Source organism: Bubalus bubalis, chromosome 4, assembly GCF_019923935.1.
Source record: "Bubalus bubalis isolate 160015118507 breed Murrah chromosome 4, NDDB_SH_1, whole genome shotgun sequence".
In the NCBI taxonomy this organism is placed as follows: domain Eukaryota; kingdom Metazoa; phylum Chordata; class Mammalia; order Artiodactyla; family Bovidae; genus Bubalus; species Bubalus bubalis.
In genome coordinates this window covers 120,092,249-120,106,142 of record NC_059160.1, presented here as the reverse complement: position 1 = coordinate 120,106,142, position 13,894 = coordinate 120,092,249, and the positions used below count along the sequence as shown (strand labels likewise).

Genomic DNA, 13,894 nt, shown 5'->3' with positions numbered 1-13,894 from the left:
ATCCTAAATTGGCACATTATATGTCACCCTACTTAACACTATTAAGATTATCTCTTCTTTCATTCTTGACAAATGTAATTTCTTGTTTCCTCACAAAATAATTTAAATTATATAAAAACTGGAACTTTCTCTAATTTGCCATTGTATTCTTAGCTCTTAGAAGAATATTAGTACAGATATTCAAAAAAGTTCCATTAAATGAAAGTGATTTGAGTGGGTCTCAACATGTCTTTAAAAGGCATTGGTACCATTTTAAGTAAATATTAGGTTTCCATTCTCTCATCATTGATTCGTTTCATTACCTTTGTCATTTCAGATAATTTTCTTGAACATCATCAAATCAGGGAAGATTGAAATAATGTTACTGAATTTATTCTCTTGGGACTTTCTATGGACAAAAAATTCCAGATCCTCTGCTTTTTATTTTTCTTACTCTGTTACTTGGCTATTTGGTTGGGGACTTTGATCATGATTTCTATTATATGCAGTCAGCTAATCACCCATCCCATGTACTTCTTCCTTAACTATCTTGCACTCTCAGATCTCTTCTACACCTCCACTGTGACACCCAAAATCACGACTGACTTACTGATGGAGAAAAAGGTCGTTTCTTATAAAAACTGCATGACACAGCTTTTCACCACACACTTCTTTGGGGGGACTGAGGTCTTCATCCTCACAGGGATGGCATATGACCGCTATGTGGCCGTCTGCAAACCTCTCCACTATGCCATCATCATGAACAGGCAAAGACGTCACTCAATTCTCATAACATCATGTACAGGGGACTTCTTCATTCTCTTGGTCTCTTTCTTCTTGCGATTGTTTTACCTTTCTGTGGCCCCAGTGAAATATATCACTATTTCTGTGATGCATATCCTTTGTTGAAACTAGCCTGCCCTGATACACACAAAATTGGCTTTTCTGTCATTGCCAATTCTGGCTTGATGGGACTGGTGCTCTTTGTGGTTTTGATGGCCTCCTACATTTTGATCTCGTATAATGTGCACACATATTCTGCAGAAAGCTGCAATAAAGCACTTTCCACCTATAGTTTCCACATCACAGTCATGATCCTCTTTTTCCCACCTGTCATCTTTGTTTACATTAGACCTGTCTCAACACTACCAGAAGATAAGGTGTTCACACTCTTCTACACAATTATTGTCCCCATGTTCAACCTGCTTATCTACACACTTAAAAACATGGAGATGAAAAATTCCATAAGAAGAATTTGTTGCAATAAAAGATTCTGGGAAGGAAGGTTAATGACTTGAAGGTCATTCATCTTTGATGCCAGTAACTGTCTTCTCATCACTCCTTCTGTTGCTGATTCTCTCATGCTAATGGGAAAAACAGTCAGAATGTGTAAAAGCCAAGCCTTCAACAACAGCTTGCCTTCAGTGTTTCCTTTTTTATTTTCCTCTCAGTGTGTTTTCCTTGATTTCACTTTTCACTAATAATCCCCTCTGTTAAAAGAAAAAAAGAAAAGAAAATAGAAAACATTTTACAGAGTAAAAACACATTGAAAAGTCTGGAGAAAGAGTGATACTGATAGTATTGAAGGCTAAACCTGGGGGAGACATAGCCCTCAAAATACTCGGCCTCAAAGTGTAAAAGGTAATAATATGTTAAAAGGCCAAAGACAGTTAAAGAATCGGCCTGCTAATGCATGAGACACAGGTTCCATCTTTGAGCTAAGAAGATCCCCTGGAGAAGGAAATTGCTACCCACTCCAGTTTTTTTTTGCCTGGGAAATCCTGTGGAGAGAGGAGTCTTGTTGGCTATAGCCCATAGGGATGCAAAACAGCTGGACATGACTCAGTAACTAAACAACAACAAAAAGACAGTTATAGGAAATTAGGAACAATCACATACTGCAAACTCCTTTCAGAACTATATACCTAGCCTCATGTCCTACAACTCTAGATTTTTTTTAAAATCAAATATCTACAGATTTTTTTGTGTGTATCTGTACACCACTATTATTTTACTTAAGTGAAGAGAATATATAGATCTAAGTAGAACATAGGGTAAAGTCCAGTCTTATTACATGCATGTCCCTCTGAAAAGCAAGTCATTGTGTGATCTGCTTCCAACATGACATTGTAAGTATTGGGGAAAATATATGTTTTTTATATGTGTATGTATATACACACACATGAACTCCTGCTATTTTAACTGGGTTTGACATTAAGTATATATGATCAAAGAATAAATAAACCACAAGTGACTTTGCTACAAAAAAGAAAATATAAATCCCTTAGTTCCTCAAAATAGATGATTTTTCTCAAAGTAAAAGATTTTCACTTACTATTTAAATTCAAGTGTAGAATAATCCTAAAAAAAAAAATTTGACAAAATATAGATCAGAGGAAGACAACATAAAGGTGAAGATCAAATATTTAATCCTCAGTAATGACATGTATGACAATAATGAATATAATGACAGTTCAGTTCAGTTGCTCAGTCATGTTTGACTCTTTGGAACCCCATGGACTGCAGCAAGCCCACATTTCTTCCCTTTCCTGAATTGGCAGGTGGGGTCTTTACCACTAGCTCCACCTTGGAAGCCGCTATACATGTGCAATATAATACATTATCCCTCCCCTTCGAGTTATTTTCATGATGTCGAATGAATCTTATTTGTTAAAGAATTAAGTAAAAAAAATAAAATTCAATTATTTGAAAAGAGATACTTCTTAATTCTATATATATCTAGGGATATCAAAGTGTATAGAAATTATATGGAAATTGAAAATGTGTACCCTTTGCTTTGGGCTTCCCAGATGGCTCTAGTAAAGAATGTGCCTGCAATGTAGGAGTTGCAGGAGGCCTGGGTTGGATCCCTGGGTAGGGAAGATCCCCTGGAGGAGGACATGGCAATGCAATGGTAATGGAAAAACAAAAGCATACACTAGATTGAATAGATTCAGTACCAGCATTTACATTTATTTTTACAATCCTATTGACTTCATCTAGATTACATGCAGATTCTGCAATGTTCCTGCCAATAACTTTTTCAGAAGTATAGAGTATCCATACTTCTCAGACATTGAAAAGTGGGCAGACATCCTACTTGTTTGATACAGTCCCATTTTATTTCAACATAATTATTAGCAGAACTCCTCTTTTTACACTCAAATTATCTCAATTTTAGCAATAAATCATATAGTTCCCCTTTTTATTTCCAAACTAATTTTTCAGTATATATGAAGATATTGTCATGGTAAAAGGTTATATAATTATTAATTTTGTCATTTTTAAGATGATTTCATTAAAATCACTTTAAAAACAAGTTCCAATTATAATATAGTGATTTTCACATAAATCATATTTTTGGTGTTCAGTTCCTACCTAATTTTTGCTTTTCAAATAGTTGCAATGAATATTGGAAGTCCTCAGCTGAGTAGAAAATAAGACTTTAAATTTCTGATACTCCTTTTTTTATGAGAATGCAGGGAGTACAGCAAGGTTCTATGGACTTTCTGTCTGGGATGATCAACATGACTGTAGCTTATGTACATTTGGAGATTCTTTCCATGGAATTAAAGTATGGGGAGATTAGAATGATAACCTCCATTTAGTGACTTATGGAAAGAGAAAAAAAAAATCAAAGCAAAATGTAACTTCAACAAGGAATTGATGACTCTTGTTACTAGGGGAAGATCTTAATAAGAAACATGGATTGATAGAAGAAAGGATTTCAACTGATGGTAGTGTTTATGCTTAGTTTTTCTAGAGCAAAGTCCATTGTTTATTAAACTAAAGTAAGCAAATATTACTTGAATAAGATGTGTAATGAGAAAGCAAAGTGATTTCATTTGATTTGCCTTGCAATCAAAAATAGTTTCTAGCACCACACCTTCCTTAAGGCATTCTTCATCTCTGCATTTCTGAGAGTGTAAATCAGAGGGTTGAACATGGGAGGAATGATGATGTAGAAGAGAGCAAACACCTTTTGTTCTGGAAACGTTGTGGCTGGTCTAATGTAAATAAAGAAAGTAGGTGCAAAACCCGTGGTGGATGCATGTTGATGTATGGCAAAACCAATACAATATTGTAAAGTAAAAAAAATATATAAATTAATTAAAAATTAAAAAAAAAAACACAACTGTGATGTGGGAACTACAGGTGGAAAGAGCTTTGTACCAGCTTTCTGTAGGGTAAGCCTTGATGGTATATAATATCAAAATGTAGGAAAGCATCACTACCACAAAGATCACCAACCCCATCATGCCTGCATTGACCACCACTAGGATCCCAACTCCATAGGTGTCCTTGTTGGCCAGTTTCAGCAAAGGATACACATCACAGAAATAGTGATCTATTTCATCAGGGCCACAGAAAGGTAAGTTAATGGTGAGGAGACCCTGGGGAAAGGAGTGCAGAAATGCCCCAGCACAACAAGCACTGACCATGGCACAGCGTCTGTGCCTGCTCATGATGACGGTGCAGTGCAGGGGCCTGCAGATGGCCACAAAGCAGTCAGAGGCCGTCACAGTGAGGATACAGACTTCAATCGCCCCAAAGAAATGCATGGAAGAAAGTTGCGCCATGCAGTCTGTGTATGAAATTGTGCTACTTTCTGCCAGCAAGTCAGTGACTAACTTGGGTGTCACTGTTGAGGTATAACACATGTCTGATAGAGCAAGGTAATTAAGGAAGAAATACATGGGTTGATTATTTAGTTGACTGCATGTGATAGAAATCATTATGAGCAAGTTTCCCATCCAAAAGGCTATGTAACAAAATAAGAATACTAGGAAGCACACATGTTTGATTTTCATGTTCTGGGAAAGTCCCAAGGGAATAAATTCAGTGATGTTACTGGTATATTTTATGGTCTAATGCAGTGAAGACTCAGTGAGTTTGCCTTAAAATATATATATATATGACAGGTTAGCATGAGAAATATTGACTAAGCATGGTGTCAATCAGAGTGAGTGTTGGAGAAATACATTCATTTAGTAAATCAGCTTCCAACACTATACTTTTAAATAGTTAATTCTAAACCCCATATGATTAGCTTGCCATATAATATACCAGATCCAATTATTTTCTACAGTGAAAGAGAATAGTATTAATAAGTACATTTGCTCAAGTATAAACAAACATGCACAGTCATCTTATGTATGGGATGAAAAGTGAGCTTAGGAAAGATACATTTGTTTTCCTGAAGCAGCTTGTTTGCTTAGGAGATTCACACAACCAGACTTAAAGTGAAGGGAGTAAGGTAAGTTGTGCAATTTCAAGATAGAACCCTGTCTTTATTTAAAATATTTGTAATTTTCTTGTGGAACATTATTTTTTTAAATATTGCACTAAATTATTATTATATTTATCAATGTGTTGCTTGCACACAGGGCAAGTGACTCATTTGACTCACTGAAGAAAAGCTATAGCAAACCTAGACAGCATAAGAGATATCACTTTGCCAACATAGGTCCATATAGTCAAAGCTTCAGTTTTTCCAGTAGTCATGTACGGATGTGAGAGTTGGAGCATAGAGAAGGCTGAGTGCCAAAGAATGGAGGCTTTCAAACTGTGATGTTGGAGAAGACTCTTGAGAGTCCAAACAGCAAGGATGACAAACAAGTCAATCCTAAAGGAAATCAACCCTGAACATTCATTGGAATGACTGATGCTGAAGCTCCAATATTTTGGCCACCTGATGTGAAGACCTGACTCTCTGAAAAAGACCCTGATGCTGGGAAAGATTGAGGGCAGAGGGAAATGGTAATGACAGAGGATGAGACGATTGGATGGCATCATCTCAATGGACATGAATCTTAGCAAACTCCAGGAGACAATGAAGGACAGAGAAGCCTGGCATGCTACATGTAGTCCATGTAGCAACAAAAAGTTGGACACACTTAAGACTGAACAAGAAAAAGTCTTGATTCTGGGAAAAAGTCTGATATATTTACAAACATTGTGGAGAATAATAAAGAAAATACTGTATCAGGTGAACCAAAAGTGGCTGTGGCATTTCTTTTTAATTTAAATTACTAAAAGTAATAGTAATTATATGTAAAATTGAGAAACAAAGGTTGCCTAAAAGACTAATAACAGTAATAAGGAAGTGAATCAAGCACTCCCTTGATACAGATCAGGTTTCAATAATTTCTATAATAGAATATTTTGCAATTAGACTAATTATAATCTTTCTGCTTTGTTACCTTTTAGGTTACAATGATTTCTTCACAAATAATATATCCCAAAAATATTTTTCAAAGTATCACATATATTATTAGTATTTCTATAATCAAAAAAATATGTAAAAGTACTTCCTTAAATAGCTTTAGTTTTGGTTGTAGATGCTTTAATTTCCAATTAATTTTCCATTATGCTTCTATAATTTATAAGCATATTTTTAGTCCAAGAATTTAACATCATTTTGATACTTTGCTCATAAGATTCTTGGAGGGAAGGATATTCTAACAGAGAAAAAAAAAAGTAGAAACATTCCATTGATTCCTAGGCAGGATAGGTTGAAAGTTTGTCTCTCTCATGTTAACTAGATGCTATACTAAGAAAATGGGAAAATAATTAGAAAACTTAACTGGTTCCCTTTTTTTTCTATTAAATGTTTCTCCTTGACAGCCTCCAACTTAATATCAGGGATTTCATACTCATGTTATTTAAATTATAACTTACATTTCCAAAACTCCCATGTTATTTCCAGTTTCCTTTGTTAATATTTGAGTTACTCATTTTATATATACAAGATCTTCATTTTCATATATGAGTGATTTAAAGAGAACATTTCCTATCATAAACTACAAGGGCTAACATTGCTGCTAATACAAATTCATTATATATGACAACAAATTTTTTCTTTTTAATATGAGAATTTCTAGTATAAATATAAATATTTCATGGTAGTGCAGGTAGAATTAGCAGGTACATACTATGAAATGGGCACTGATTATTTTCTCTTTCACTTTGTTTTTCTTCATATCATTATGTATAGATTGAGTATCCCATACACCATGATAAAAAAAATAAACACAAGTGTGCTGAAAGATTAACAGCTAAAAATGAAGCTATTGCAACTCATATCAAATTGATTGTTATTGCAGGTCCTTCACAGACATAAAAGATAAGTAATGATAATAATACCTAATATTTCCTGGAAGCAGTTTTAAATATTTCACATTTATTGAACCATTAATCCTAATAAATGATCATTTTTTATCTCTGTTTTGCAAATAATGGAAGCCAAACAGTTAACAATTTGCATAAATACTGATAAATATTAAAGACTGTTTTTAGGTTCATTTTAATTTTTTTTTCACTATCTGGATGTTGCTAATTTGGTTGTCAGGTACAAATTATGATTCTGGGGACATTTTTTTGTTGTTGTTCTTATTTCTTTCATAACCAAGTTGTCTCACATGACAAAAAGTCATGAATAAGCTAAATTTTTCCCAACAGCTTCAAAGTTTTCTCTTAACACCTGTACCAATTCTTGGCTAAACTAATTCTATTTGCTCTCTGTTCATCCTGTTCTAATTCTTCCTTATTGAATTTGCTCTACCTTTGCATTTCAGATCCTCTGCTGATATTAAGTTCTTCTATACTATAGCCTTCTGCTATTTCAATTAGTCAGTATATACGTATTGTGCAGAGTAGCAAAGGAGGCAGAAGAGTGATGAATCTCTATACTAGTACATTCCCTTAACTTATTTTAACTGTAACCCTTTTTTTCTTTAATTTTTTTTTTTTTCTCTTCTGTCTGAAGCATAACGTCTTTTTTTTTTTTTTTTTTTTTTTTTACTTTTCTCTTACATAGCCCCTATGTGACACAAATGCTATCATTTCTTCATGAATTTCTCAAACTCATACCAAAAGAAGTCTGCTTAACTTTGGCATCTTCTGAGGCATATGACAAGGGGAATGAACATAAGGAATCAGCATTTTTATAGATAAAATTTAATTTAAATGATATATGCAAAATTTATTTTTTTGCATTTTAAAGGTATTATTATTTACTATAGCTTGATTGTAATTTTACCAGATGATTATCTCACTAGATAAATTCTTTTATCTCTGAGTAAATGGTGGCAATGTTCTGAATGCAGTCAGAATCTTAACTGCATTGCTAAGATTAATGAATTTTCACATATAATCAGCTCACATGAATCCTGGTTCTAGGACTTTCCTGCTGTCCTTATAGAAATAGGAAATGCTCTTCTGATTTTTGAAAATAAAATAAAGTGAAATCATCTCTAGCATTTATATTGAATAGGTTTTTTTTTTTTTTTTTTTTTTTTTTTCCTACACAAATGTTGTATCTCCTCTGTGGTTCTTGGAATGGAATGTACATATAAGCCTTCTGTTTGATTTCCAAAGGTGTTTAAATTAGGTGACCTGGGAGATTACATGAGTTGAGTGAACTCTGGGAGTTGGTGATGGACAGGGAGGCCTGGCATGCTGTGATTCATGGGGTCACAAAGAGTCTACATGACTGAGAGACTGAACTGAACTGAACTGAACTGGGAGATAACAACCCCCAACCTCCCTGTCATCTTTTTTAAGGTTGAGACAGTTCCCCAAAGAAGATCTGACCAAGTCTTGCCAGCTAATATGCCACAGCTAATAATTGCTTACACTCTGAGGAGTTTGAGTACTAACTGAAAGCCCAATTTTGTTCAATACTGAGACTGTAAATCATGTTCTTTATGTTGAAACAAAATTTGAGGAAGCCAAAGGCCCAGATAATCAGAAATAAGTTTTTATTTATTTATTTATTGATATGGACCATTTTTAAAGTCTTTATTGAATTTGTTACAATATTGCTTCTGTTTTATGTTTGGGTATTGGTCATGTGGGATCTTAACTCCCCAATCCAGGGATTGAACCCACACTTTCTGCACTGGAAGGCAAAGTCTACTGAACTGTCAGGGAAGCCCCAGAAACCAAGTTTTCAAGTTTGGTTTATTATAGAATAAATGGTTTGAAAAGAGAATGAAAAACATCTTGTGTGTTGTTTGAAATCTAAAGGACCCTCCGAACATTACTAGTTGCTGTATTGTATAATTTTAAATTCCAATTTGTTTAAAATATGTGCTTATTGCAGTAGACACTTAACTGAATTGTCATCAGACGAGGTGGTCAAAGTAATGAGGATTTGAAGAAAATTAATTTATAATACAACATATACTATTTTAAAAAGTAATAACTGTGTGCTTAAATTGAATTTAACAGAGACTCTGGTTCAAGTGAGCTGTAGCTGTCCATGAGATCTCATTATATTTATAAACCTCTATTTCCACAGAATATATAAACTTCTATTTCCATAGAATTTTTATAGTTTCCTAGTGCAAAGAAATGTCATTGACATAATTTTTTATGTTAATTTTTTCTTCTGACATTAATACGAACACAATATTTCTTTTCATTAGTACTTACCCACTCAATATTCTTCCTTTACTTTTAACCATTTGGCATCTTTATTGTTGAGGTTAATCTCAGCTACATTTAAAAGTCTAGTCTGGGGGCTGGCGGGCAAAGCTGGAGGCACTGCACCTCTGCCAGAGGTGGCTGCTGCAGCTGCTGCCCTCTTTCCCGCCACTGCTTCTCCAGTCCCATCAGTGGATACCCCACCAGCTACTGGGAATGGACAAGAGAGAGGAGGAGGAGGAGAAACTCCCACCGACCCACAGAGTGTGTCCCCCTGAATGGCACGGTGTCGAGTGCTGGGAAGGAGAGGGAGCATGACTTCAGCAACTTCACCTATCATTTTAAAATGGGACCCCAAAAGTTTGGAAATCCTGACCCTAACAGTGGAGAGACTTTTGGAACCACTTGTTACAGAGATGGAGAAGTCTTGAGGCTATTGTAAGAATAGGACTGAAAACCAGAGGAAGGGGGCTTAAGTCCAAATCCTGAGACCACCAGAGAACTCCTGACTCCAGGGAACATTAATCAATAGGAGTTCATCAAATGCCTCCATACCTACACTCAAACCAAGCACCACCCAAGGGCCAAAAAGTTCCAGAGAAAGACACCAGTTCAGTTCAGTTCAGTAGCTCAGTCATATCCGACTCTTTGTGACCAGATGAATCGCAGTATTCCAGGCCTCCCTGTCCATCACCAACTCCTGGAGTTCATTCAGACTCACGTCCATCGAGTCAGTGATGCCATCCAGCCATCTCATCCTCTGTCGTCCCCTTCTCCTCCTGCCCCCAATCCCTCCCAGCATCAGAGTCTTTTCCAATGAGTCAACACTTAACATGAGGTGACAAAGTACCGGAGTTTTAGCTTTAGCATCATTTCTTCCAAAGAAATCCCAGGGCTGATCTCCTTCAGAATGGACTGGTTGGATCTCCTTGCGGTCCAAGGGACTCTCAAGAGTCTTCTCCAACACCACAGTTCAAAAGCATCAATTCTTCGGCACTCAGACTTCTTCACAGTCCAACTCTCACATCCATACATGGCCACAGAAAAAACCATAGCCTTGACTAGACCGACCTTTATTGGCAAAGTAATGTCTCTGCTTTTGAATATGCTATCTAGGTTGGTCATAACTTTCCTTCCAAGGAGTAAGTGTCTTTTCATTTCATGGCTGTAGTCACCATATACAATGATTTTTGGAGGCCCCCAAAATAAAGCCTGACACTGTTTCCACTGTTTCCCCATCTATTTCCCATGAAGCTATGGGACCGGTGTCATGATCTTCATTTTCTGAATGTTGAGCTTTAAGACAACTTTTTCACTCTCCACTTTCACTTTCATCAAGAGGCTTTTGAGTTCCTCTTCACTTTCTGCCATAAGCGTGTTGTCATCTGCATATCTGAGGTTATTGAGATTTCTCCTGGCAATCTTGATTCCAGCTTGTGCTTCTTCCAGCCCAGCATTTCTCATGATGTACTCTGCATATATGTTAAACAAGCAGAGTGACAGTATACAGACTTGACGTACTCCTTTTTCTATTTGGAACCAGTCTGTTGTTCCATGTCCAGTTCTAACTGTTGCTTCCTGACCTGTATACAGATTTCTCAAGAGGCAGGTCAGGTGGTCTGGTATTCCCATCTCTTTCAGAATTTTCCACAGTTTATTGTGATCCACACAGTCAAAGGCTTTGGCATAGTCAATAAAGCAGAAATAGATGTTTTTCTGGAACTCTCTTGCTTTTTTGATGATCCAGTGGATGTTGGCAATTTGGTCTCTGGTTCCTCTGCCTTTTCTAAAGCCAGTTTGAACATCTCGAAGTTCACATTTCACATATTGGTGAATCCTGGCTTGGAGAATTTTGAGCTTTACTTTACTAGCATGTGAGACGAGTGCAATTGTGTGGTAGTTTGAGCATTCTTTGGCATTGACTTTCTTTGGGATTTCACTGAACATTGACCTTTTCCACACCTGTGGCCACTGCTGAGTTTTCCAAATTTGCTGGCATATTGAGTGCAGCACTTTCATAGCATCATCTTTCAGGATTTGAAATAGCTCATCTGGAATTCCATCACCTCCACTAGCTTTGTTCATAGCGATGGTTCCTAAGGCCAAATTGACTTCACATTCGAGGATGTCTTGCTCTAGGTGAGTTATCACACCATCGTGATTATCTGGTATCTTTTTTGTATAGTTCTTCTATGTATTCTTGCCACCTCTTCTTAATATCTTCTGCTTCTGTTAGGTCCATACCATTTCTGTCCTTTATCGAGCCCATCTTTGCATGAAATATTCCCTTGGTATCTCTAATTTTCTTGAAGAGGTCTCTAGTCTTTCCCATTCTGTTGTTTTCCTCTATTTCTTTGCATTGGTCGCTGAGGAAGGCTTTCTTATCTCTTCTTGCTATTCTTTGGAACTCTGCGTTCAGATGCTTATATCTTTCCTTTTCTCCTTTGCTTTTCGCTTCTCTTCTTTTCACAGCTATTTGTAAGGCCTCCCCAGACAGCCATTTTGCTTTTTTGCATTTCTTTTCCATGGGGATGGTCTTGATCCCTGTCTCCTGCACAATGTCACAAACCTCATTCCATAGATCATCAGGCACTCTATCTATCAGATCTAGGCCCTTAAATCTATTTCTCACCTCCACTGTATAATCATAAGGGACTAGATTTAGGTCATACCTGTATGGCCTAATGGTTTTCCCTACTTTCTTCAATTTAAGTTTGAATTTGACAATAAGGAGTTCATGATCTGAGCCACAGTCAGCTCCCAGTCTTGTTTTTGTTGACTGTATAGAGCTTCTCCATCTTTGGCTGCAAAGAATATAATCAATCTGATTTCAGTGTTGACCATCTGGTGATGTCTATGTGTAGAGTCTTCTCTTGTGTTGTTGGAAGAGGGTGTTTGCTAAGACCAGTGCATTTTCTTGGCAAAACTCTATTAGTCTTTGCCCTGCTTCATTGCTTTTTGCAAGGCGAAGTTTGACTATTACTCTAGGTGTTTCTTGACTTCCTACTTTTGCATTCCAGTCCCCTATAATGAAAAGGACATCTTTTTGGGTGTTAGTTCTAAAAGGTCTTGTAGGTCTTCATAGAACCGTTCAATTTCAGCTTCTTCAGTGTTACTGGTTGGGGCATAGACTTGGATTACCTTGATATTGAATGGTTTGCCTTGGAAACGAGCAGAAAACATTCTGTCATTTTTGAGATTGCATCCAAGTACTGCATTTTGGACTTTTTTGTTGACCATGATGGCTACTCCATTTCTTCTGAGGGATTCCTGCCTGCAGTAGTAGATATAATGGTCATCTGAGTTAAATTCACCCTTTCCAGTCCATTTTAGTTCACTGAGTCCTAGAATGTCGACATCCAGTCTTGCCATCTCTTGTTGGACCACTTGCAATTTGCCTTGATTCATGGACCTCACATTCCAGTTTCCTATGCAATATTTCTATTTACAGCATTGGACCTTGCTTCTCTCACCAGTCATATCCACAGCTGGATATTCTTTTTGCTTTGGCTCCATCCCTTCATTCTTTCTGGAGTTATTTCTCCACTGATCTCCTGTAGCATATTGGACACCTACTGACCGGGGGAGTTCCTCTTTCAGTATCCTATCATTTTGCCTTTTCATGCTGTTTATGGGGTTCTCAAGGCAACAGTACTGAAGAGGTTTGCCATTCCCTTCTCCAGTGGACCACATTCCATCAGATCTCTCCACCATGCCCCACCCATCTTGGTTTGGCCCATGTACATGGCTTAGTTTCATTGAGAAACTAAGAGAAAGCATACCATGCAAATTCTCCAGCAACACAGGAACATAGCCCTGAGATTCAAGATACAGGCTGCCCAAAGTCACACCAAAACCATCAGCATCTTAAAACATATTACTGGACACTTCATTGCACTCCAGAGAGAAGAAATCCAGCTTCATCCATTAGAACATCAACACAAGCTTCCCTAACCAGGAAAGCCTGACAAGCCAGCCATCCAACCCCACCCACAGCGAGGAACCTCCACAAAAAAGAAGAATCACAAACTGCCAGAATACAGAAAGGCCACCCCAAACACAGCAATCTAAACAAGATGAAAAGGCAGAGAAATACGCAGCAGTTAAAGGAGCAGGATAAATGCCCACCAAACCAAACAAAAGAGGAAGTGATAAGGAATCTACCTGATAAAGAATTCCAAATAATGGTAATGAAAAGGATCCAAAATCTTGAAAAAAAAAATGGAGTTACAGACAAATAGCCTGGAGACAAGGATCAAGAAGATTCAAAAAATGTTTAACAATGACATAGAAGAAATAAAAAGAGTCAATATATAATGAATAATGCAATAAATGAGATCAAAAACACTCGGAGGGAATCAATAATAGAATAACGGAGCAGAAGATAGGATAAGTGAGGTAGAGGACAGAATGGTAGAAATAAAAGAAACAGAGATTAAAAAAGAAAAAAATAATTAAAATAAATGAGGAAAGACTCAGAGGCCTC

The 13,894-nt window shown here is 36.7% G+C and overlaps 1 protein-coding gene and 1 pseudogene across 1 annotated transcript; one reads left to right on the top strand and one right to left on the bottom strand.

Moving 5' to 3' along the window:
- The first annotated feature begins 507 nt into the window (after nucleotides 1-507).
- Nucleotides 508-1,277, top strand: LOC102391624 (annotated as a pseudogene).
- A 2,576-nt stretch (nucleotides 1,278-3,853) lies between these two features.
- On the bottom strand, nucleotides 3,854-9,748 carry LOC102391955 (olfactory receptor 4P4-like). Its single transcript, XM_045165524.1, has 3 exons — nucleotides 9,440-9,748; nucleotides 4,102-4,847; nucleotides 3,854-4,016 (listed from the first exon to the last, which is right to left on the bottom strand). The coding sequence occupies exons 1-3, from the start codon at nucleotides 9,746-9,748 to the stop codon at nucleotides 3,854-3,856; spliced, it is 1,218 nt and encodes a 405-aa protein (XP_045021459.1).
- Between the last annotated feature and the right edge of the window lie 4,146 nt (nucleotides 9,749-13,894).

What these genes read in the sequence shown, in the direction of transcription:
- LOC102391955 (XM_045165524.1), bottom strand. Translation starts at nt 9,748, where the DNA reads ATGATAGGTGAAGTTGCTGAAGTCATGCTCCCTCTCCTTCCCAGCACT. An exon ending in AAGATGCCAAATGGTTAAAA is followed by an intron (nt 4,848 to 9,439) that starts GTAAAGGAAGAA and finishes TCACTGCATTAG; the next exon opens with ACCATAAAATATACCAGTAA. An exon ending in ATCACAGTTGTGTTTTTTTT is followed by an intron (nt 4,017 to 4,101) that starts TTTAATTTTTAA and finishes ATCCACCACGGG; the next exon opens with TTTTGCACCTACTTTCTTTA.